General features: G+C 50.4%; 1 protein-coding gene across 2 annotated transcripts in view; it reads right to left on the bottom strand.

The window, feature by feature from the left end:
- DIDO1 (death inducer-obliterator 1) overlaps window positions 1–21,472 on the bottom strand; it is a 50,651-nt gene that overhangs the window by 15,778 nt on the left and 13,401 nt on the right. Inside the window, exons 2-7 of one of the 2 annotated variants that reach the window (XM_010836588.1) lie at window positions 15,235–15,408; window positions 13,020–13,857; window positions 11,898–12,219; window positions 9,822–10,034; window positions 8,937–9,150; window positions 122–596 (exon numbers count right to left, since the gene is read on the bottom strand). In XM_010836588.1, the coding sequence (XP_010834890.1) occupies window positions 122–596; window positions 8,937–9,150; window positions 9,822–10,034; window positions 11,898–12,219; window positions 13,020–13,857; window positions 15,235–15,253 (2,081 nt within the window). In that variant the 5' untranslated portion in view covers window positions 15,254–15,408. Of the gene's footprint in view, window positions 1–121; window positions 597–7,461; window positions 9,151–9,821; window positions 10,035–11,897; window positions 12,220–13,019; window positions 13,858–14,534; window positions 14,649–15,234; window positions 15,409–21,472 lie in introns of those variants that run through there. The other variant, XM_010836587.1, reaches the window with a different exon arrangement.

Genomic DNA, 21,472 nt, shown 5'->3' with positions numbered 1-21,472 from the left:
TGGACCACCAGGGAAGTCCCACGTGTGACTTTTTCCTTTGAACAGTGGGGCTACCATGAAACTGCCACTTTTTATGGGGAAAGCCATCCGTTTTAACAGATAAGAAATAGTGAAACCGCACCTTTTCCACAAGATCTCCTTCAAGGAGCGTCTTATGTTCTGCCGAATTTGTGAATTTGGCTGGGATGAGGCTGGGCTCACGGGGCCCAGGCGTCCTGGCGCTGGAGAGGCCAGGGGAACGGAGGTGCTCCCAGGCTTCCTGACAGCTCCCACAGAAGCAGCAGAGCTGGGGAACTTTCTGGAAGCAGACGTGGCAGCAGCAGTCACCAGCCCTGCCTGCTTGGCAGAGGGAGCGCTGCCTGAGGGGGAGGTGGTGGACGAGAGCCATGGCCTCTTAGGGATGGTGCCCTTGAAGCCTGAGGGCGACTTTCTGACAGTGGGCTTGGCCACCGCTGTGTTTGCAAAAGAAGGGGATTTCTTTGGAAGGAGATTTCTGCCCGGAGGTTGTCTGCCAGCCCCCGAGGAGCCTGGAGGAGCCAACTTCTTCGCCACCACCACAGCCGTCTTGTCCTCCATGCGTCTGTCCTCCTTCACGGCTGCAAAGGAGAGAGACCCGCTTAGTGAGGTGGGGGCGTGGGGGGCCCACACAGCATGTGCACCAGAAACCAGCAGAGCTAACCAGGCATTACTCTGTGAGACGGACTTAAAGAGAACTTTTAAAGTAACTGTTGAATTCACAAACGGAGTGTAAAAAGGACTACCAGCAACAATTCTGATAGCGACTATATACTTTGAGGACAAACGCTTTATTATTAATTAAAAAACCAATAATCCAGTAAGCTGTTAAAGGCTAAATTTAAACCGCTAACATAACTTGAAAATTGAAGGGCAAATTTCACTTTATCAAGAAAAGGTATAATTTCAAAGACCACTCTCATGGAGAACTCCAGTGCAATTTTTAGTAAACATGAACTTAGAAAACCTTTCCAGAATGCAGCAGACACACTCTTTAAATGCATATTCACTGCCCACCACCGCCTCCCCAACACCACAAGGCTCTGAAAGTACTAGCAAGAGTCCATCCCAGGGGTAAGGGGCTCACAGGTGTTCACCATTCTTTCAGAAAGTCAATTGGACATGGTAAGATTAATGAGACACAGGATTCTGGGAGAAGACTGCAACATGGAGGAGGCCAGCTACTTTTATGCCAGGAGCTGGGTGGCAGGGCCACAACACATTCCCATTCACATGCCTCCAGCTGCAGCTTGTTACTGGCTAAGACAGTAGGTTCGAGCTTTTAACCCAGACAGGGATGCAGTCAAAAACTAAAATGGAAATCTTTATGCCAGTACTTCATGCTGACAGAGTATACCTAACCCTGTATCAGACCGAGAGAGCTGCACCTGCAGGTAAGCAAAGCAGGTCATTCTCAGAATCAGCCTGTCAAGATTAAAATCCAGACCTAAAACCAGCCGTCACTGACGTTTTTTTTTTTTTTTTTACAAACAGTCTGGGTTCTACGGCCCACTCCCAGACAGCCCCGCTCCGGTCCACTTGCCCAGAATGGTTGGACCCAGATGGGCAGGATGGGGGAACAGGCGGGTCCAGGGTGTGAGCTGGGACAGCATGGGGACACCAGCTGGGGCAGGTGGTCATCTCACATGGGACCGATGGAGAGGCTGCCTGCCCAGGTGCAGACTTAAACTCCCATGGCACGGTGAGCCCCCAGCACCTAAATGGGAGACTTCAAGATGTTCCAGCAACCTTCCCACTTTACCCAGAGATTAGAGCCACCAATCTGTCACCCCCTGGTGCTTCTTAAAACTGTCCTAGGGAGACCCAGGGAAAGTCCAGTGAGGAAAGTGAGACCCTATCTGCAGCTAAGGCTTGACCCCACAACAGCCCCAAGGCATTCACGGCCAATATCACACAGGGCCATCCTGGCACAGGGTCAGAGCGCTGCCCTCCAGAAGTGCCCTGCCTCCAACACTGGCAGTGCCAGGGCAGACAGGGTGCTAAAAGCCCAGGGACTGCAAGTTTTTTCCACTTCATAGTTTAAAGGAAATTACTTTTTAACCAAGTTTGAAACAGGGCTACTATGCACACCCAACACTTTTAATTAAGAGTCGGGTTAGAGACAGTTCATTGTCATCAAGCAACAATCTTGACTTCCAGTCTCCCATTTCCATCTCACAAAGCCTGATCCATGCCCCTCATCCATGGTGTCCCAACCACTAGTCCCGTGTCTGCTGGCACCCCCATGTGATACTGTCTAGGCTTTCCCAAGACCACCCACTTCCCGTGGAGGGCTCACTCATGCTCTACGTCCGCCCCGCTGGCCAATACCCACATCCCATCAGCAAATCAGTTCATACAGTAAAAACTGGGAACCTCACAGTAACTAAAATGAAAAATTACATTTCTGTACGTATTATTTCGTCAGCTCAAGTTCACGTCCCTAAGGGAGTTGCCACACCTCAGTACATGGAAACTTTTCTTCACCAGCTGACTTGGCTAAGAGGGTCTGCAGTACCTAATGTGCGGACTGCTAGAGTTTAGGTTAAATGAGATGGGTGGAGGCCCTCTTCTTGAGGGAAAAGAACAGAGTGCAGCAGGATGCAGTCCCAGATGTGACCACCAGCAGGGGATGAAGGAACCAGCCTGTCAGGATTAAAATCCAGACCTAAAACCAGCCCAGTCACTGTTTTACAACCTCCACTGAGATTATTTTTAACATTTTTAAACAACTGCAAAATGGTAGCCTAAAGTGCTTCCAGAATCCTCAGTGAGGCACCTGTGATGGGGTCTCAAATCCTGCCACGTGGCACCTACATTGTTTCAGGTGACAATTCCTGTTAAGTTCACATCCTTCACTCCCTAAGACCCACGCTTGTGCTGTCTCACTGGTGCACTCTCACTCGGAAACACAAGCCAGAGGCTTATTTCTGGGCCATTCCCAGTCCAGGTGACTGAAGTGAGCGATCTGCTGTCCAGGAGCAGGAGCAGGTGCAGTAAGTGAACATCACCTGAGAATTAGGGGACAGCTTTCCCGAACCAGCCTTCTGCTTTCTTGGAAAACTAGTTGCTTCTGGCTTTTTAAAGTCACCTTTCATCCTGCCTTCCCTGCATCTCAGAGTATGTAAGTAGGTGTGACTAGTGTAAATTAAGAAACTGGCAAAAATATGGACACTAGTGGACCTTAACAGCTAGTTGTTTCTGTCCCCCTTGTCCGTCTGGCCCCATCATCACATGTGGGCTGGTTGCTGCCGAAATGGCAGGACACCACACAGCACTGGAGTGTGACAATGACACACTCATTTCTGTGTAGAGCTTAAATTGCACCGCTGACTCTTCACCCAAACTCCTGTTACCGTGTGTGCACCTTCACAGAAGGGAAGGAAAGCAGCACCCCCAGGGCATCGTGGCTCCAGAGACGGCAGACCCCCCCCAGTGCTGTCAGGAAGCAGGGAAGACTACCAGCCTGCAAGTTGGAAGAACACAGCCCCCTCCCCCAGGAGTGTGTGCCTAGTCTGGGTCATCCTGGGGTCCTGCCTGTGGCAAAGAGTGGCCCAAGTTCCAGGCTAGGTGTTTTCTTGGGGAGCAGCTACAGGAGGAAAAGCTGCCCGGTGGCCTGGTCACTGCCCCAGATGACGTCGTTTCTGCTGGGTCCGGCCATTGGTTTGTACTGGAAATGAGTTGTTTGTGGTGAAGCCCGGTAGGAACCAGGCAGGCCGGTGCGTTCAGGGACCAGCAACATTCTAATTGGCTAATTTCCCAATCAGCATGAAACCGGAGGCCTTGTCACTCGGTGAGGCAGCTGTGGCGCTACAGCTTCGCTGGCCACTGGGTGGCACTGGTGGGCCTCGGTGGGGACGGGAGGACAGCGGCGTGGAGGGCCGCCCTCCACGGGCAGTCAGTGCTGTGCAGCTGCAGCAGGACGAGGCAGCAGCGACGGGCTGCCCGCGCCCAGTCAAGGCTGTTGCAGGGTGGCTCCTCACAGGGCCCGGCGAGAAACCCTGAGGGACGGCCATGGCTTTATGCCTTTCATCCTGCCCAAACGAGGTGCCAATTTACCCTAAAAGCCCCTAGATACGAGGCTTAGAGTAACAATGAAAGTGGGGTACAGGGGAAGCACAGGCTGGGGGACACTTCTTACGAAGCACGGGCTGTAAATGTCAAAGGAATCAGAGCTTCTGGTGTGACCAGGCGCCAAGCAAGACTCACCGCATGGTGTGAGTAGAGGACCCCCTCCCTTTCCCCCCTTGCCCATTCCCACGTGGCTACAAACCTGCCCAGACAAGGCAGCTACTGCCCAAGGATCGGGTAAGGGAACCGACCAGCCAGGGCTCAGAGGCCACAGTAGCTCTGGGGGATGGACTCTGCATACCGTTATCAGCAGCTCTATTTTCAGCTCAGCCTGGCCATGTATGATGCTGCCTCTCAACTTTTTGACTCCTCCTGGTGTGAAAAACACCATTTTGCTTTTGTACCTTTGCTTAATTATTCTTCAGTGAATTTCTCCTGTAGTAGTAGTAATGCTTACATTGCGGGGGGGAGGGGGGGCGGCGGTGGTACAGAGAAAACTCGGGAGGCCTGAGCTCTGGCCCTGCGCTCTCACAGCAGGGGTCTGTATGTGGGTGCATAGCCTAACTGTTCTGCTTTGGGGCCAAAGCTTGTCCAGATGGACTTTTTTCTTACTGATATCCAGTATTTGAGTGACTTACACCTAGAGAGGTGCAGAGAACTATCCATAATAAATTTGCAAAAAACCGAGTACACGTTCAGAGGCAAACAACCCTTCCTGTTTTAATAGTTTCACATACAGCATTTTGAAAATAAAATACTGAATGATCCATAATGGGTTGGTAATGTATGAAAGAAACGGTCAAAGTCACCCCTTCAACAGGAATCACCAGGATGACATGGGACGGAGGCCATGGGAGGCAGTGTTCCCGTGTCCTGTCTGCATGGCTAGTGGTGGGGGTGACCCCTGCCCCGAGACCCCACCAGGAGCAGAGCTGCTGCGTATCCTGAGTTCTGACCCTGCCGCCAGGCACTCCTACCACTTTAATGAGGTTCAGTTTTCACTCGTCTGTGCCTAAATCATCTACAACTTTAAGAACCGTGATGGAGCCAGGGGCAGGTTGGACGCTTACTGCCCCCACCCTGCAGGCCCCTAGTCCCCAAGGGTGGTGCTCAGTGGAGCCTGTGGCCCAAGGCACCTGCTGACCCGGAGGGTTAAGCGGCAGTTACCTTGCTGTTTGTCCTGTTGATGCCTCCCGGTGCACGGCAACGCCCCAAGCTTCGTTTACATAAATTTAAAGTGGAAAACTTTATCGATCTTCTTAGGTTAACTTCTTTAACTTTCAGAAGAAAGACTATAACTATGTGCACAGTGATGTGCAACAAACATCGAGGGTGTTAACCGTTCAAACACACCTGAGCCCCATGAACCACAGGGGAGGGTGTACAGCTGCGTCTTCAGAGGCCTTGTGGACTCGATGCCACCTCAGGACTCTGCCTCAGGGCTTGTCTGCATGTGTCACAGGAGACACAGAGCCCCACAGGCCACACGCAGGCCACAGAAGAGCAGGCATGGTGAGCAAGACCGGTCCTGCTGGAAGCTTCTACCCCACGCCCCCGGTGAAACACCAGAACTATGGGGGGGCAGCCTGGGCACACCTGAGGGCCAGTCAGAGAAAACACCTGTGCATGCAAAACCTTCCCTGCACTAACTTTCTGAACAGCTGGCTATTAAAAAATCAAACACTTGTGAGAAGTAAAATACTTAAAAATACCAGATAATGTCAATGACATCCAAAAACATTCCAGCTGTATGGGTAACAAAAAACAGCCATCTTGGTGAACTCTGTATGAGAACAGGTTCTGACTCCAAGTGGGGGGAGAGATGCAGATGTGCAAAGCTAGTTTGTCACCAAACACTTTTTTTTTTGCCACTATCCTGGAAGAGACGGATAAAAATGGCTCATGCAGCTGATAAAACATGTCTCTCCGAGGGGGCCATTGCTACTGACTGCTCTTCTCCTCTCACAGCCTGTGACAGGTGTCGCCCCTGTGAAACCACGTCCCTGGGTCCTGGAGCCCACGGAGCCGCAACTTGGGAGACTGGACATGTGGCTCACGGGGGCCACGCTTGTGTCCCAGCAGGCTGCTCAGCATCACTGGACCTGGCGCACAGGTTCTGCCAGGGGTTCCCATTTTAATTCTCAAAGCTAAAGGACACTGCAGGAATTTCATTTTTCATTCAAAATTTTGTTCAAATCCCGTGTTTGTTCAAATCACCTCGGGGCCATGGAGGGAGCCTAAAATATGGGGAAATGTTCTGAGTCTGTCAGAGTCCCACTTTCAAGTTCTAACAAACCAGGGACACTTCAGAAAAAACACTTCAGCCCTCTTTGTGCCTGGATAGTACTGAGAAGTGAAGAGGAGGAGATGGAGAGGAAAAATGAATTGCAGAACTATGAAAACAGGAACATACATCATAATTTGGGGGAGAAATAAAACGGCAACTGTTTCCCTAAGCTAAACTGTACAGAAACTCTGAAAAACAATATAAATAAATATCAGAGAGCAAGTATATGTTACTCCCATCACCCCAAGGATGTGAAGGGCTCTATGTCCACGGGGGCAGTAGGTCAGAGCCCTCATGCACAGCAAGGGCTGCCCCTCACCCGCAACCTCAGGCCAGGGCCAGCCTGGGAGAGGAGCGTCCAGAGCACCGCCGGGGCAGCACGCTGACCTCCCAACGTCTACCCAAGACTTGACCTGGACCCAGGGCCATGTGGACAACGCCCCCTCCTGATGACTGTCCTGGCATCACCTGCACCCAGAGAAAAGTCACACCTGAGGCTCGGGTGGCAGGAAGGGCCCTGCTGAGTGTGTGTGCAGGGCCCTGGGGAAGGTCCGCAGCCCCCGCCCTGTCAGGTGGTGGTTGGGGAAGAGGCAGAGGCACAGCTGCTACTCACCGAGGCGAAGTCGGGTGTTTACCAGCGCCCTTTAACGCTCCTCCCAATCATCTTTGGGAAGATGACATTTCTGGGATAACAAAAAATCATCAGAAGCAACTAGCTCAACTAGCTCAAAAACTAGCCTTATGCAGGCTTGAAGTTGTGGCTATCCATCCACGTGGTTCTGAGCCGTAAATGTGCTGGGAAAGTCAGTGAGGAGCTGATGTGCAGAGAGAAAAGGCAGGGCAGAGGGAAGAGAAAACCCGCCTGTGAGCAGTCACTGCCTCCTCGCGGGCCGATCTCCCCACCTCCCCACCCCTCCACCCCAGTCTTCCACCAAAAACCCAGAATAAAGAGTTGGGGGACAAGTGCCCACCCCTCCTGTCTGTCAACTTTCCTAACTTGTGGAGCACCCTACAGCTGACTCCTAGCTCAGAGCCTGGGGGATTCTGGTCGACAGAGAAGGAAATTGGAGAGTAATCAATCACCCAAGTTTGTGGCTACATCCCAGTCTTCCTTTTATTCTGCCACATGCCTACACCAACCAACCAAGAGCAGTTAGCACAGGATCCCAGAGGCTGTCCCCGCCCGCTCATGGCCGGGCGACGGTTACAGTTAGGTCCAATCATAAGCCCTGTAAAGCGCTGCTGTGTAGAGGTGTGCCTCTACTGTGTTGAGGTGCTATAACTTGATGGAAATTTGACACGCTGTTAGCACGAAGTTCTTAGTTCAAACAATCTGAGGTGTACTGAAACTCATTTTAATACAGCATCTGGTTAATATTTAACCACTCACTCCTAATATCCGAAAATAAATATATATATATATATATATAAAAATATACATACATACACGTAGTATCACTTTGCAGTTTACTTGCAACTTCATTTCTTAGGTCTTGGGTCATTTACATTCTCAAAAACGCATCTAGTTATGCAGTTTTCTAGCCACATTATAGCCAGGAGGTCCCCCTTTGGGGGACTAGCTTAAGATTGGGCTGAAGGGAGGCAGCACTCGCCTGTAATCTGGAAATTTAGGACCACTTAACCTTTTGGTGCTTTCAAAAAAGTTGCAAGAGTTTAAGAGCATAAATTAAACCTGAGCACAAAATAATCTCAATCACAGAATACAATGTGCCCTGGAGCAATTTAAGCGTCCAAAATTTAATTTTGGAGAACGAGGCTGAGAAACAAGAACAGAGGAGAGTCAAGCTGCACAGTCTCCTCTGGGACTGCATGAGTCTGTCTGACCCATCCAAGCCCATTCCCAGGAAGTGGGGGAGGAGGGCAGGGCGGGACTCCTGGTCTGGGTGCTGCTCAGTGCAGAGATGTCTTGCTCACTTACCTTCCAGCACAGGAAGTGGGCCAGGGCCTTCAGGACTGGCATGTGTATTTATGTCATGTGTAGTATGTGAATTGGACGTGAAAAAAATCCCAGTTTGGTCAAAAATAATTTAACTCCTAAAAATCATACTTCAGCTGAAAATCAGCTACATCACTACTGTGCAGTAAGAGATTCCCACAACATACAGAGAAGAGAGGGTCACGTGTGTAGGGAGCAGGCTGCATGGCACAGCCCCATGTGGAGAGCTCCCGGCGGTGGTGGCACCGTGGCAGACTCCGGCGGACCTTGGGGGTGGGCTGAGTGCCCCACCATCAGGTTCTGTTGAAGACACTACACATACTTACCAGAGCCTAATAATAAAGAAAGTGATTAAAGACATCAATGGTCAGAGGTGAACATTCAGCCATGAGCTGGTACAGCTTTTTGGAAACACTGACAGGAAGTCCCAACAGACTAAGGAAGGGTGCGCCAGGCTCAGGAGGCCTCCTGGCCTCGGGCAAGGGCTCCGATCTCTGCAGGTGCAGCACCACACATGGCTAGAACTCCTAGCTCTGAACAGGCCTGAGTGCACGGCCGTCCAGAAAGACCAGGAAGGGTCCAGAGCTCCCCCTGGGTGATACATACATTTATACAACAGTGGCGGCCAGGGGGCAGCAGTCTGTTCTGGCTTTACTGCATTGTAATTGTGGTCGCTGGCCCAGGACGGCGTGCTGCTCTCACAGACTGGCTCCTTAGTGAGGACCTCGTTCCTGGGAGGGGCCACTGCTGCCTTCTTCACCGCGTTTTCCTTCTTGTCTGAAGCCAGTCTCTTGTGCACAGAAGAGATTTTAATGCCTGCCTGGATAATCAGTAAAGCCCCAATCACTAGGGAGATCACCGAAGTTAGCCTGCGGTTGTTTTACTCAGCAGCGCAGGTCAGAACACACTCAGCTCCTGGGTCACCCCAGCCCATGAGCTGCATCGGCCACCGCCCTAACATCCTGCTGAGGGGCCAGGCTGACAGGATAATGAGGGGCTTTGGAGCGAAGCAGTGAAATGAAGCTCGAGCACAGCAGGCAGTGCCCCCGTTTGAAAACGCCCCCAAGCAACACTGCCCAGACAGGGGCTGTGGACTTAACAGCATGTGGAGAGGACAGGCGTACCCCTGCACCCCCCCAAACACTCAATGTGGGCACCCTCAGGGCCCACTTCCAAACCCCGCTGCCTAGACTCCCACAGGGACCACTCGCTCCCCGGAGGGCTGATCTGCGGGGTGAACTACTCCATGCAGCCACTGGCTTCCGTGTTTCTGTTAGTCCCTCAGCTAGAGGCAGGAGAAGAAAACATGAGAACACGTGCCTCTTCGTAATTCTGACCAGAACACTGGTGGGGAAGGCGGAGGGCAGCGTGCAGGCGTCTTGGCCCCTCTGGGCCTGTGTACCTTCCTCTCTTTCAATCAACCCACCAAGCCTGGCACCTCCAGGCAATTTTGGTTTCAACTACGCAAATGGCCGGTCTTGGTCAACTTACTTGAACGCTACATTTTTGAAGAACGATTTTTTCTGGCTTTGTCTTCAGCTTTTCTTTTGCTTTGGGTTTCTGCTCCTTCCCTGCACTCAGGAAGCGCATGGTGGCCGCAGCGTGCTTCAGGATGCAGTCGTTGCTGCAGTAGACCGAGTCAGGTTGTGCCACGCTTGAGCACCCAGGGCCGATGCACTTGGCAGCACCAGGCGCTTCCACGACCTGCAAGACCAGACACGGGTTCAATGTAGTCCCCCGCTGGGGCAGGCACCATGCTCTGTAAGGTCACTATTTATGGTACCGAGATTAACACCTTTAATCATGTATGAATGATTATGCATAAAAATGTATCTGTTTATTCAAAACACATAAACCCTCCCTCCCCTGAGTGAGGCATCACGTTTTCAACCACCTTTCACGCCCCGCACAGTGGGCAGAACTCTGAGAGGACTTCTGCTGCACACTTCTCAACACAGCGGGATTTCACACCAGAATTAGGTTCTGTCATTGACCGTATGGGCATGGATTTTGCCAATTTAATTAAGATACCAGGTAAGAGGCTTTTGAGTTAGTCCAAAGGTTTGACTTATCAGGTAAAAACCCTCAAAAGAGGAACTGAGCCTCCAGAAGAGTGAACACTCCATTGCTGGCTCTGATGGGAGGCTGCCGAGGCCTGGGCTCTGCAGTCAAGGACCTCAGGCAACAGCCAGAACACCCAATTACACACGGATCTCAGAAACAACAGGTCCAGTATAAGCATGTCACAGAAACTGCCAGGAACATACTTCATATGCATTTTACCCTAGCCGAGACTGATGAGACCCTAGCCCCACTGACACACAGAGAGCAGTCTTATAAGACCCAGAACCAAGGGCCTGGCTCAGCTAGGCCTGGGTTTCTGGGTTAATGGATGTGTATTGTCTAAGTCGCTAAGTTCTGGTCACCTGTTATCCAGCAGCAATCTGGAATATGACAAGGGCTGAACACAGCTGCTTGTGGCCATGATTACTAAAGCACATTTTAATGGTCAAGACTAATAATGTATGTGACATATACATGAAATGCACTTGAGCAAAATCTTTTTCCTCAAATAATGTACTTAACTGACTTTCCTCCATAGAATCCAAGTTTTACCCAGAAAAAACACTTAAGCTTATGTGCAGTCTTAAACACAGCAGGAAGATGATGCTTCCTGCTGATTTCCATTTCTGTTATGTTTTCCTTAATTACCAGTTATTCTCATATTTCCACTTAGTGCCTCTTCACACCCCCAGGACAGGGTCCAGGCCTCAAAGCTAACTCACTGCAAGGGGGTGATGGCAAGGGTGCTGACATGGCCACCACAGGACCCCACCACAGGACGCCTGCATCTACAACACCTACAAGAGATGGGCCATGGTGGTGGGGTGGGCCCCCAATTCAAGGAAGGCTTGGGGTGAAAACACACTGAGTGTGACACTCGTGAGCACCTGAGACAGTTCTCAAGATGCACGGAAACCACAACCCCTGGACAAGACATGTGTGAAAAGAGCTGGGAAAGGAGGAAAAAAGAGCTGCACAAACACTGGCGAGTGGGGAACACCATCACAGAGGGTGTATCAGGCACAGTCACCTTGTCACCCTGAGGAGCTGTGCCGCCACTCTGGGTGGCCTTGGCATCTTGCCTTGAGGTGGGGATGAGACTACTGGTTTTCTCAAGACAGGGCAGGTGATACAGGTGCACACGTGCTCCTGTGACTCGAAAGTAATTTTCTTAATACGTGCACTTGAACTTTAAGCTCAGGATGCTGGTCGTGAGAACACTAAAGAGTAATTTTTTAAAAAATTATGAAATACGTTAAATCAGTAATCACAGCACAGGAGACAGACACAGTTATTAACAACATCAAAAAACAGACCAGGCCATGCTGGCCCTGAGCAGGTGCATGGACCCAAGAGCCCACAGAGTCCAGCCCTATGCCAGTCACTGCAGGGAAAACCTAACTTATCTCAGAAGACAGACGCTTCCGACCTTGATGTTTCTGCCAAAGGCAGCTGAGGGCTTACAGTCACCTCTATTGTTGGCCTCAGGAAATAAGTACTTACGGGCTGGAATATCTTGAGTTTCTTCTTGCCACTTGGGTTTGCAGCTTTTTCAATTCTACCCTTAATTCCCTGGTCTTCACTTGACTTCTGCTCCACGGTTCCTATACTGGTGAAGTCCGTGCTGTCGGCACCCAGGGGTCCTGACCTCGTGTCCTGCATGTCTGTGGCTTCTGAGCTGGCCTCATCCTGCACCTGCAGGATCGTGCAGTTGGGGCAGATGTAGTCTTCCCCATTCCTCTCCAAGAGGCGCCCTCGAGCCTCAGAAATGCCCACACAGTCACCATGAAACCATTCTTCACATCGGTCACAGCAAATCATAAACCTGAAATAAAACAACGGTCAATGTGTTAGTCACTCAGTTGTGTCCAACTCTTCACGACCCCGTGGACTGTAGTCTGCCAAGCTCCTCTGTCCATGGGATTGCCTAGGCAAGGATACTGGAGTGGGTTGCCATTCTCTCCTCCAGGGGATCTTCCCAACCCAGGGATTGAACCCAGGTTTCCCACATTGCAGGCGAATTCTTTACTGCCTGAGCCACCAGGGAAGCCAATGGTATCAGGAATGAAAAGGGAGAGACAAACTCAATTTTAAAAATATCAATAAGTCAAACTCACTGTTTTTAAAAAAAATTACAGAAACATGGAGCATAAAGAATGTCAGTGTGCCCTTCTCTCAGTTCTACTACCACTGTACATTACGAAATTACATCATCCTTTTCTTCGAGGGCATCCTGCCCTGGACCGCAAATGCCTGTCCAGAGAATGGCAGCCACTCCTTTACCCCTGCAACCACCCAATGTCCACACTGTGCCCCAGTCACAGCCAGTCTGAGCAGCGTCCTGAGGGCTCTCTTGGGCAGCAGACCCACTCTGGTGCAAGCCATCGCACCCATTCACTGCCATGCTGTGACCAGGCAGCCAACACCCCACACCAGCCACCACCTGACAAGGGCATGGTTCTGGGTAGTGCCCACACACTCCACTGGTTTCTTTCTGACAATGACTTGCTCATCTTTCCCGACAAACAAGTCACTCATTCAGGCCAGCTTAAGACTCTCTTAAGAGAACAGTGAAGTCTCCGGCAGTTTCCCTGGCTCTGCCCCCAACCATCCCCCAAGACCCACCTGTTGTTGTGAGGCTGGCGGCACAGGCAGTACAGGGCGCTGGGGTCGTACACCTCACACTCCGGCTTGTGCCGGATCGAGTCTGCGGCTTCCTCGGCTCTCCCTCCTGGGGCCACTCTCCCATCCTGCCGGCCCTCTCTGTCCTCTTTCACTGCCTGGGCCGCAGCCCCCAGGTCGCCCTCAGGCTCCTGTGAGGCAGGCAGTGAGCCCTCCATCACATCCCCTGCCTGGACGTCCACGGTCTCAGCCGGGTCCTCCTCCCGCCGCTTCCTCCGCAGGCGGTTCTGGATGCCCCTCGTGGGCCGGTCCGCGGGCTCCTGCTCACGCTTCTTCCGCAGGCGGTTCTGGAGTTCCTTCAAGGTCAGTCCGTCGCTGTCGCTGTCGGACGTGTCGTCCTCGTCCTCGCCCTCTCTGGCCTTTGCCGAGGAGGCCAGCCGCTGCTTAGCACCCATGGAGCTGGACCTGGGCCCACTCTTCCCGTCTGAGGCGCTCTCCACACTGCCCTCAGAGGCAGTCTCCGCGTCTGTCGCTGGACAGGACGCTGGCTCCCCAGAGTCCTCCAGGGACACGGGGGCACTCCGACGGCCACGGCGCCGCACAGTGGTCAGAAACTCCTCCACCCGCTCAGTGCGCTTTGGCTGCCGCCCACTGCGCCGCAGGGATGGGCTCTGCTGCTGCCGGGGCGACGGCTCCAGGGTGTCCACCTCCGCATCCCCGGCACCCTCGCGCTTAGCAATGGTGGTCCTCCGGAAGCCCCAAGTCTTCCGGAACTCCTTGCTGGTGGGCTTGATGGCTTTGGGCGCCTCCTCACCACTCGGGTCACCCTTGTCATCCATACCTGACAAGGAAACACAACCAGGCCATGTCAGGCATCAGCCAGGGCTGCAGTCCGGGCCTGACACCCATCAGCTACGAGCAAGCACAGGGGGCACTCCCTCACACATGGGAGAACCCGACCTAAAGAAAGCAAAAATGCTTCTACAGTGCAGGAGGATTCAGTGACGAACCCCATGCTCAGGAGGAAAACCCAGCGAGCAAACTACATCTATGAACATGTCCCCTGACTGCTGAGGATAAGCATGTATACCAGAAGTCACGGAGAATGAGGAACTGGGCAGTGGTGCTGCCAGGACGGGGCAGGATAGGGCAGCAGGGGCTCTCTGGCTCCCCACAGGGAGACATGGGCCCACCTCCCACCTGGCTGGCTCCAGGCCCAGAACTCTGGAGCCCCAGAGTGTAAGATGTCCACCATCCAGCAGGGGAAGGGTGGAGATGGGCTCGTTTGCACCCTGAACACCCAGCCCCACTGAACCCACCCAGATCCTAAAGCCGAGACTGTGTCGACACAACAGGGGTCACCCAGCTCTGCTCTCAGGTCCGCAGCAGGGACACTCAGCCAGATGGCACCTCGTGCATCTATTTCTTCTCTCTTCTAAGAGATTATTAAAGGCTCCAGTTTGTGAAAACTTTGTTCTTATTTCAAATGAAAAAAGCCTGAAAAAATACAGTATATACCTTAAGAATTTTTTCCCCAAGCTGTACAGGCTTCAATTACATTTAAATGCTAATGACAACTCAGATTTTATGCCACGTTCCATCCCAGGGGGAGGACTCGTACAGAATGAAAACCTTCAAACAGAAAACACACAAAATTCAAAGTCACACACCACGGAACTCTCTGTTTGGTTCCCACCAAGTGGTGTCACCTCCCATCCCCCATCCAGACCTGCAGTTCCCCACTCTGGGCCTTGGCCCATGCTCTGTGACATCAGCAGCCACCCTGTGACATTGTGCCCTCAAGGGCCACACCACTGTCCTGGTCACCCAAGGCTTTCTGCAGGAAGGACTTTCCTCTATAAGATACAGCCCTCACCAGCAAGAATACACGTCATTGTAAACTAAAGGAACACTCAATCTAATGATTGATTAGACACTCTTGGGCTAAAGTTTAGAATATTTCCAACAAATATTAATGGTACACCAGTTTTTATACATATATAATGCCACTTTTGAAATAAAAACATGACATCAAAACTTAAAATTGTGTTGTTGGCATTTAACATATTATCAACTGTGGGAGTTTTGCAAAAACAAAACTGTGGCCAATAATTTGTTATGTAAGACTGAAATGTCTCTGGTAAACAACATTTGGATAACAAAAGACGCATCAGTACATCTCTGGTCAGTAAGATGTCAACACTACTGCCGTTGTTACCTGCCCCACACAGAAGCATGGGCACTTCTCCCGACTTCCTAAACCCAGCACAAACAGGGCCGTTACAACCTTGTGGCACAAGGAAAGCACCAGGCCCCCAATGCTGCTGTCGTCAGCCACTGTTCACAGATCACAAGGCAAATTATCTTGAGACTGTGTCCACGGAGCAAGCTCCTAAAACAAACAAACAAAAAAACATTTTAAAGATCTAAAGCAACCAGAACTAAAATCACATTTAAGGGAAAAAAAGGCACAAAACTTTCCAAGCAATCTCTTAAGTCTACATTATGTGACCTACAAAGACATCCACCCAGTCCACAGATATGGCTCCCCTGCAAGGACTTTTTTTAAAAAGGGAAGATGCATACTTTGACTACACGATGAAAGCAGGGCTGGGACAGGCCATGGTTGGCACCCTGGTGGAGAGGGAGCTGGTGGTCGAGTGCAGAGGCCTCAGTGGGCGGGAGGATTTCAAAATCAGTCACTGGTATCAGCTGCTTCCTAATTACAACCCTACTTCTGATGGACCCAGGCCAATAAAAACCAGAGGGAGAATCAGGAACAAAATATGAAAAGATGAACAAGAAAATTATATGTGAAAGCAATTATTTACAAATTCTTAACACTGTAGCTATGTCGTCATTTTAGTTAAAAAATCTAATAAAGATTTCAGAAGACTAATAATTATTGGACATCCCTGTGGTACAGCTTATCTTTGTGTATTTATGCATTTAATGAACATTTCTCCTCCTGTCTCCTCATTCAATCATCATACCTAAATGCTCCACAAACACATTTCTGTTTCTAGGTAAATTCTCAGTATTAACATTTTAACACATTTCACATTCTATACCCAAGACCCCTGCCTGCGCCTCTCCTCACCTCACCTCTTCCTCGCCTCACTCCAACTGCCTCCCTTGTTAACTGTGGTCTCCTTAGTGACCTCAGGACAAACATTCCATCCCACCTCCTTTTAAAGGGACAGAGCCCATCTCACTCTGGCCACCCTCCATCCCCAACACCATGGCCACTGCATCTCTTTCAAGTGGTAAACCCATTTCAAAATGAGAAACTTCTCAGAAGGTACTTGAAATAATTCTTTCTTTTATATTTCACAACAATGAAAAAAGTAAAGAAATTAGGACATTCTCAGGGAAAAAAAGTTTTAAAAATTTATGCTAATCTAAAAAAATCATGCCTTTGGATTTGAGTTCTGAAAAATCAAAAAAGGAAAATCCAGTTATTTCTGTTAAGTGGAGTGAAATACTTAACTCAAAACATAATATAATTTTAGACAATTTGATTCATTTTTCTTGATTTTATACTTGCAAAATCAATTTCATGATTTCTTCACAAATTCAAACATAAAACTTCAGGTCATGAAACAAAAAAGTCTATCAAGATAAAAAAAAACAAAACCTCTAAGATCAAGGCAAGTTAAAAAAAAACTGTTATGTTCCTAACACAACTTAAAGTAGGTCCACATGCAACAGCAGGTCACCAAACAGTGGTCACACTGCACCAGCAACGACGACTCCAGAGAGGAGAAGGACAGTAGGCACTCCTAAAACTGGGACAGAGAAACCCAGAGGCAAACCCTGGATACCCTGAAATGTACAATCTTAAAGTTCCTAAGTGCAAACGTCCTCTCAGCTGAAAACGGCTCCATTTCGTACTAAGTAGACGTGCAACTACCAGTGAGAAACCGTGGGTTCCCCAGGCCCCCCTAGGGGTGCTGAAGGCACCCATCAGCACCCAAGGACAGGCGGAAGCCCACCTCCCAGGCAGCTCTCCACTCCGACTTTTTGTTGTCGAGGCCCGGTGATATCCCTAAAACTTGAGGACCCCAAAGAGCATTTGCTCATGTGGGATGTGTATTTCCAAAATTAAACCTGAGAAAGACTTTCAGAATTGCGGACATTACCTCATACCACAGTAAACCTTGACAAACTGCACTTCCCCAAAAAGCGGTTGTGACAGGAACCTGAAGCCACATCCGTACTCTGCACACGTTCCTAGGCTTACAGCCTAACTATATAAAACTGTTAAGGCACTCAGAGTGCATCTTGTGCCCATGTGCACACGTGCAGAGTCCACAGACTGGCATATCTCATTAGCCAGTATGAGACACACCTGCTAATGCCAGCGTCCATCTCCTGAAATGTTTTTCCTTACTGGGACAATCAAGCTCATGGTGGCAGATAAAAGCTTTTCAAAATTCTAATCTTCACTTAAGCTGGCATTTTTTCATCAGTAACAAATACTGTCCGTTGCTTTCTTCAAGACTCACACTGAGTATCTTTGAGGAAACACCTGCCACACACCCAGAAAATGCAGTCCAGCAGCAGTGTTCTGCGGGCACCTCTGTCCCCTTGGGGGCGCGCTGCCAGGAACCTCTGTGCCAGTGGTGCATGCCCACTGGCGGGACCTGCTCACAAGGCTGTGAGCCTGGACAGGGTTTCCAAGCCTACCCTCCAAAAGGGTTTCGATACACACCACGAACATCTATAACATGACATTTCTAGTTGCTTAAGGACACGCTGGATCCATGTCAAGCAGTCACACGTATTCACACTTTAGGGTCGGACGAGAACAAACACTTCCTTCCACAAAACTGGTCTAAAACCACGACTTAATTTTCCCTTACGTTGTCCAACCCTTGAAAGATAAGCTGCCAGAAATGATTTTCTTAAGAACAAAAAACATGCTCCCCCAACAACGTGGGTGAAACTGGACTCTACAACCAGATACATCTGAAGGCTTGGCTTCTACAAACTTGCAACATGCAAGTAACCACATCTTGGTCATTTAAAGATGTTCAGGTCTATGAACTGAGGGTTTATTTCTCTGAGACACTTTAAGTTATAATATATAACTGCAATGAAGCTCCTACTTTCACAGTACAACGACCAAACAGCTACATTTCTCAAGAAGGTAACAGGCAAGCACACACCTGCCCTGCCCTATGCTATGCTGTCACTTCAGTGGTGTCCAACTCTGTGTGACCCCATAGACGGCAGCCCACCAGGCTCCCCCATCACCGGGATTCTCCAGGCAAGAACACTGGAGTGGGTTGCCATTTCCTTCTCCAATGCATTAAAGTGAAAAGTGAAAGTGAAGTCACTCAGTCGTGTCCGACTCCCAACGACCCCATGGACTGCAGCCTACCAGGCTCCTCCGTCCATGGGATTTTCCAGGTAAGAGTACTGGAGTGGGGTGCCATTGCCTTCTCTGTGCCCTGCCGTACCTGGCAGCAAAACAGGCTGGTCCTCAAAACCTCACAACCGCGAAATATTCCCAACTACAGCATTACCTCTGGAGAAGGCAATGGCACCCCTACTCCAGTACTCTTGCCTGGAAAATCCCATGGACGGAGGAGCCTGGTAGGTTGCAGTCCATGGGATTGCAAAGAGTTGGACACGACTTCGAGACTTTACTTTCACTTTTCACTTTCATGCATTGGAGAAGGAAATGGCAACCCACTCCAGTGTTCTTGCCTGGAGAGTTCCAGGGACAGGGGAGCCTGGTGGGCTGCCGTCTATGGGGTCGCACAGAGTCGGACACGACTGAAGCGACTTAGCAGCAGCAGCAGCACGGCATTACCTCATTACTCTGGGCTGTGCTAACTCACTTTACAGTTCTGCCAGGTGAGGCCAAGGTTCACAGCTACTGAGATTTCATATTAAGGGTCTTCCGTCTCTGACTAATTCTGTGCTGTGGGTGAAGAGAGACTGAGAAGATGCTAAAAGTTCTTTACCTACCAGGAAAAAAAGAGGCAAGCTTTCCCAATTAAAGCCCCTTTCACTATTCCGTTTTTACTAACAGAGCAGTCACTACTGACGGCTTGTCCGGGAATTTCAGATGATGGGAAACACCCTGAAGGGTGGGTGTCCTCTGACCACGGGTGACCCCACACTCATCCTGACTCGAATGTACAGATGACACTTCAGTCCTTCAGGAGCCCCATCAGGATAACCCTGAGTTTACTAAAATTACCCTGAATCAAAGGTGCCTGCAGCACAATAAGCTTCTCAAGAGGTAATTGCAGAGAGAAATCTAGGAACAACCCTGCTGTTTAACATTTCTGAGGTGTTTTTGCTTTACAGGTATGTGGAGACAAAACCCAAAACTTTTTGCTTAAAAACTCGCTTGGACTGACGTCTGCCCCGGCCAAGCTCTAGCGAGGTCAGGCCCCCAGCGCCCTGTGTACAGGTGGCAGCGGCTGCTCCAGCGTCTCTCCCCAGGTTTTAGTGAAAACACAGGCTTGTGACCAGATAAGCCACCTGAACATGTCGGGGTCACAGAGGAAACGAGGCCCCCCGTCCTCCACAGAGCCCTGCCACCGCAGACAAGCTCCTGTAGTGGTCTGCACATCTGCACCCCTGAGCCTTCACAGATGGGGTGACTGGCTTGGCAAGAGGCCCCAGAGCTCACCCATGGCCCTGCCACCAGGATCGAACTGCCCCGGCACCCTGACCCCAGGCCTCCCATCCCCGGAGCTGCGGAAAATCAAGTCCACTGTGTAAAACCCCTCAGTCTAGGTCTCTGTCACAGCAGCTCCCTCTTGCCTCCCAGGGAACAGGAAAACATGGCTTCAAACACTGGTCAAGGGAACCTGAAACCTATACCCTGGGGGCTGGTGCTTGTAAGGCCATTGCTAGGGTCTTAGGGACCCTCTGAACTGCACAGGCTCTTATCCTTACTGAGTCTGCAGGATGAGGTGAGTTTGGCCACCACTAAATGCCCAGGACAGCACTGGGATGGGGTCCCAAATGGGCACCACGTCTCCCCTTCCCCAACCAAGACAGAGGGCAACAGTGACTGTGTGGTCACAGCCGGGACCTGGACATGGAAAGTACCTCCCAGAACAGCCATCCGTGCAGGCATCCCAGCAGCTGCTTCCCTAGCATCTCCAAGTCCCATGGCTGTTAACACAGAACCTTGACCCTCCAGCTCCCCACTGCCTGCCCTATTGCTTTTGTATCTACAATGGTCCATCTGGGTCCCGAGTGCATCTGGGTTGGCTACTCCCATGGCAGGGGTAAGATCCCACATCACCCACAGTGCCCACTGCAAGCCCTGACTGTCTCATGGTGGTAAGAGCTGCTAGTTAGGGTCCAGTGGGAGGCTGTGGGTGAGGAGAGGACATCGTACAGTAAAGGCTAAACACCCTCAGGTCAAAAGACCTCTGAGACCTCTTCACCCAGGAGGCACCTTCGCCACACTCCAAGCCTCTCATTCCAGGCGGCACACTGCGAGGGAGACGTGTGCACTGAACCCTCCTCACTGGGGACGGCAAACTGGCCATATTCCACTCCTTTCCCCCAAAGCAAGGAAAGGGTTGAGACGCCCACATTCAAAGACACTGCCTATCTTCTTAACAGTAATCCATTTCCCAGGTGTTAAAGTTCTGGACAACTGTCTTTTTCAATTTTCATTTCTCAACAAGAGCATTTCTAATCATGATCTAGGCAGAAGTTCTCAAAGTGTGGCCCCCGGACCTTCTAGCTGGCCTCCAAGGTCAAAGCATTTGTACAACACTACTTAGCAAAGTGACTAAATAATAACATGGAAGTGTTTTGTGACCTTTCAGGGGCAAGGTAGTTTTTCAGAAGCTAAATGATGTTGGTGTGATGATAGCTGGAATGCAGAAGCAGGCAGGAGAATCTGGCTACTGTTGCCCTGCCTAAGTCAGACACTTAAAACCCCAAGCCACTTTTCTCCTTAAGCTATTTCTTATCTTGGAACATAGTTTCCATAGAGTGTTACTTATGTTAATATGCAGGTGTTTGCTATTATTTCTAAGTGAGTAAGTAAACTTAATGTCTCATTTTTAATGCCAACCATGGGAAATATCAATAGATAAAACAGAAACAAAAGCCCTTGGGGTCCTTGTTCATTTCAGGTATAAAGGGGTCAGTCTGAGAAAAGACAGCACAGACTTGACATGAAGGGTGATGTCAGATGGCTGTAAGACTGCAGGGCCCTGACAGTGAGGCTCAGGACGCCACCTTTCCAGGAACACGAGGAGGCACTGATCATGAAACTGCAGCATTCGGAGGGACTGCCGCCCACATCCAAAGAGAAGTGGTTGGGGAGAAACAAAGCTTGCCCTCTCACAAGCATCTGCTTCCCGAGTGCAGCTGCAACTCATGCCACAGGCCATGGAGCAAGCACGATGCTTGGAGACCGCGGATACGCGAAGTCCAGACCCACACTGTACACTTCAGCTGGAATT

This window comes from Bison bison, unplaced genomic scaffold (assembly GCF_000754665.1).
Source record: "Bison bison bison isolate TAMUID 2011002044 unplaced genomic scaffold, Bison_UMD1.0 scf7180017864063, whole genome shotgun sequence".
NCBI lineage: Eukaryota > Metazoa > Chordata > Mammalia > Artiodactyla > Bovidae > Bison > Bison bison.
The sequence above is the reverse complement of the archived record's forward strand: the minus strand, read 5'-3'. Positions and strand labels throughout refer to the sequence as shown.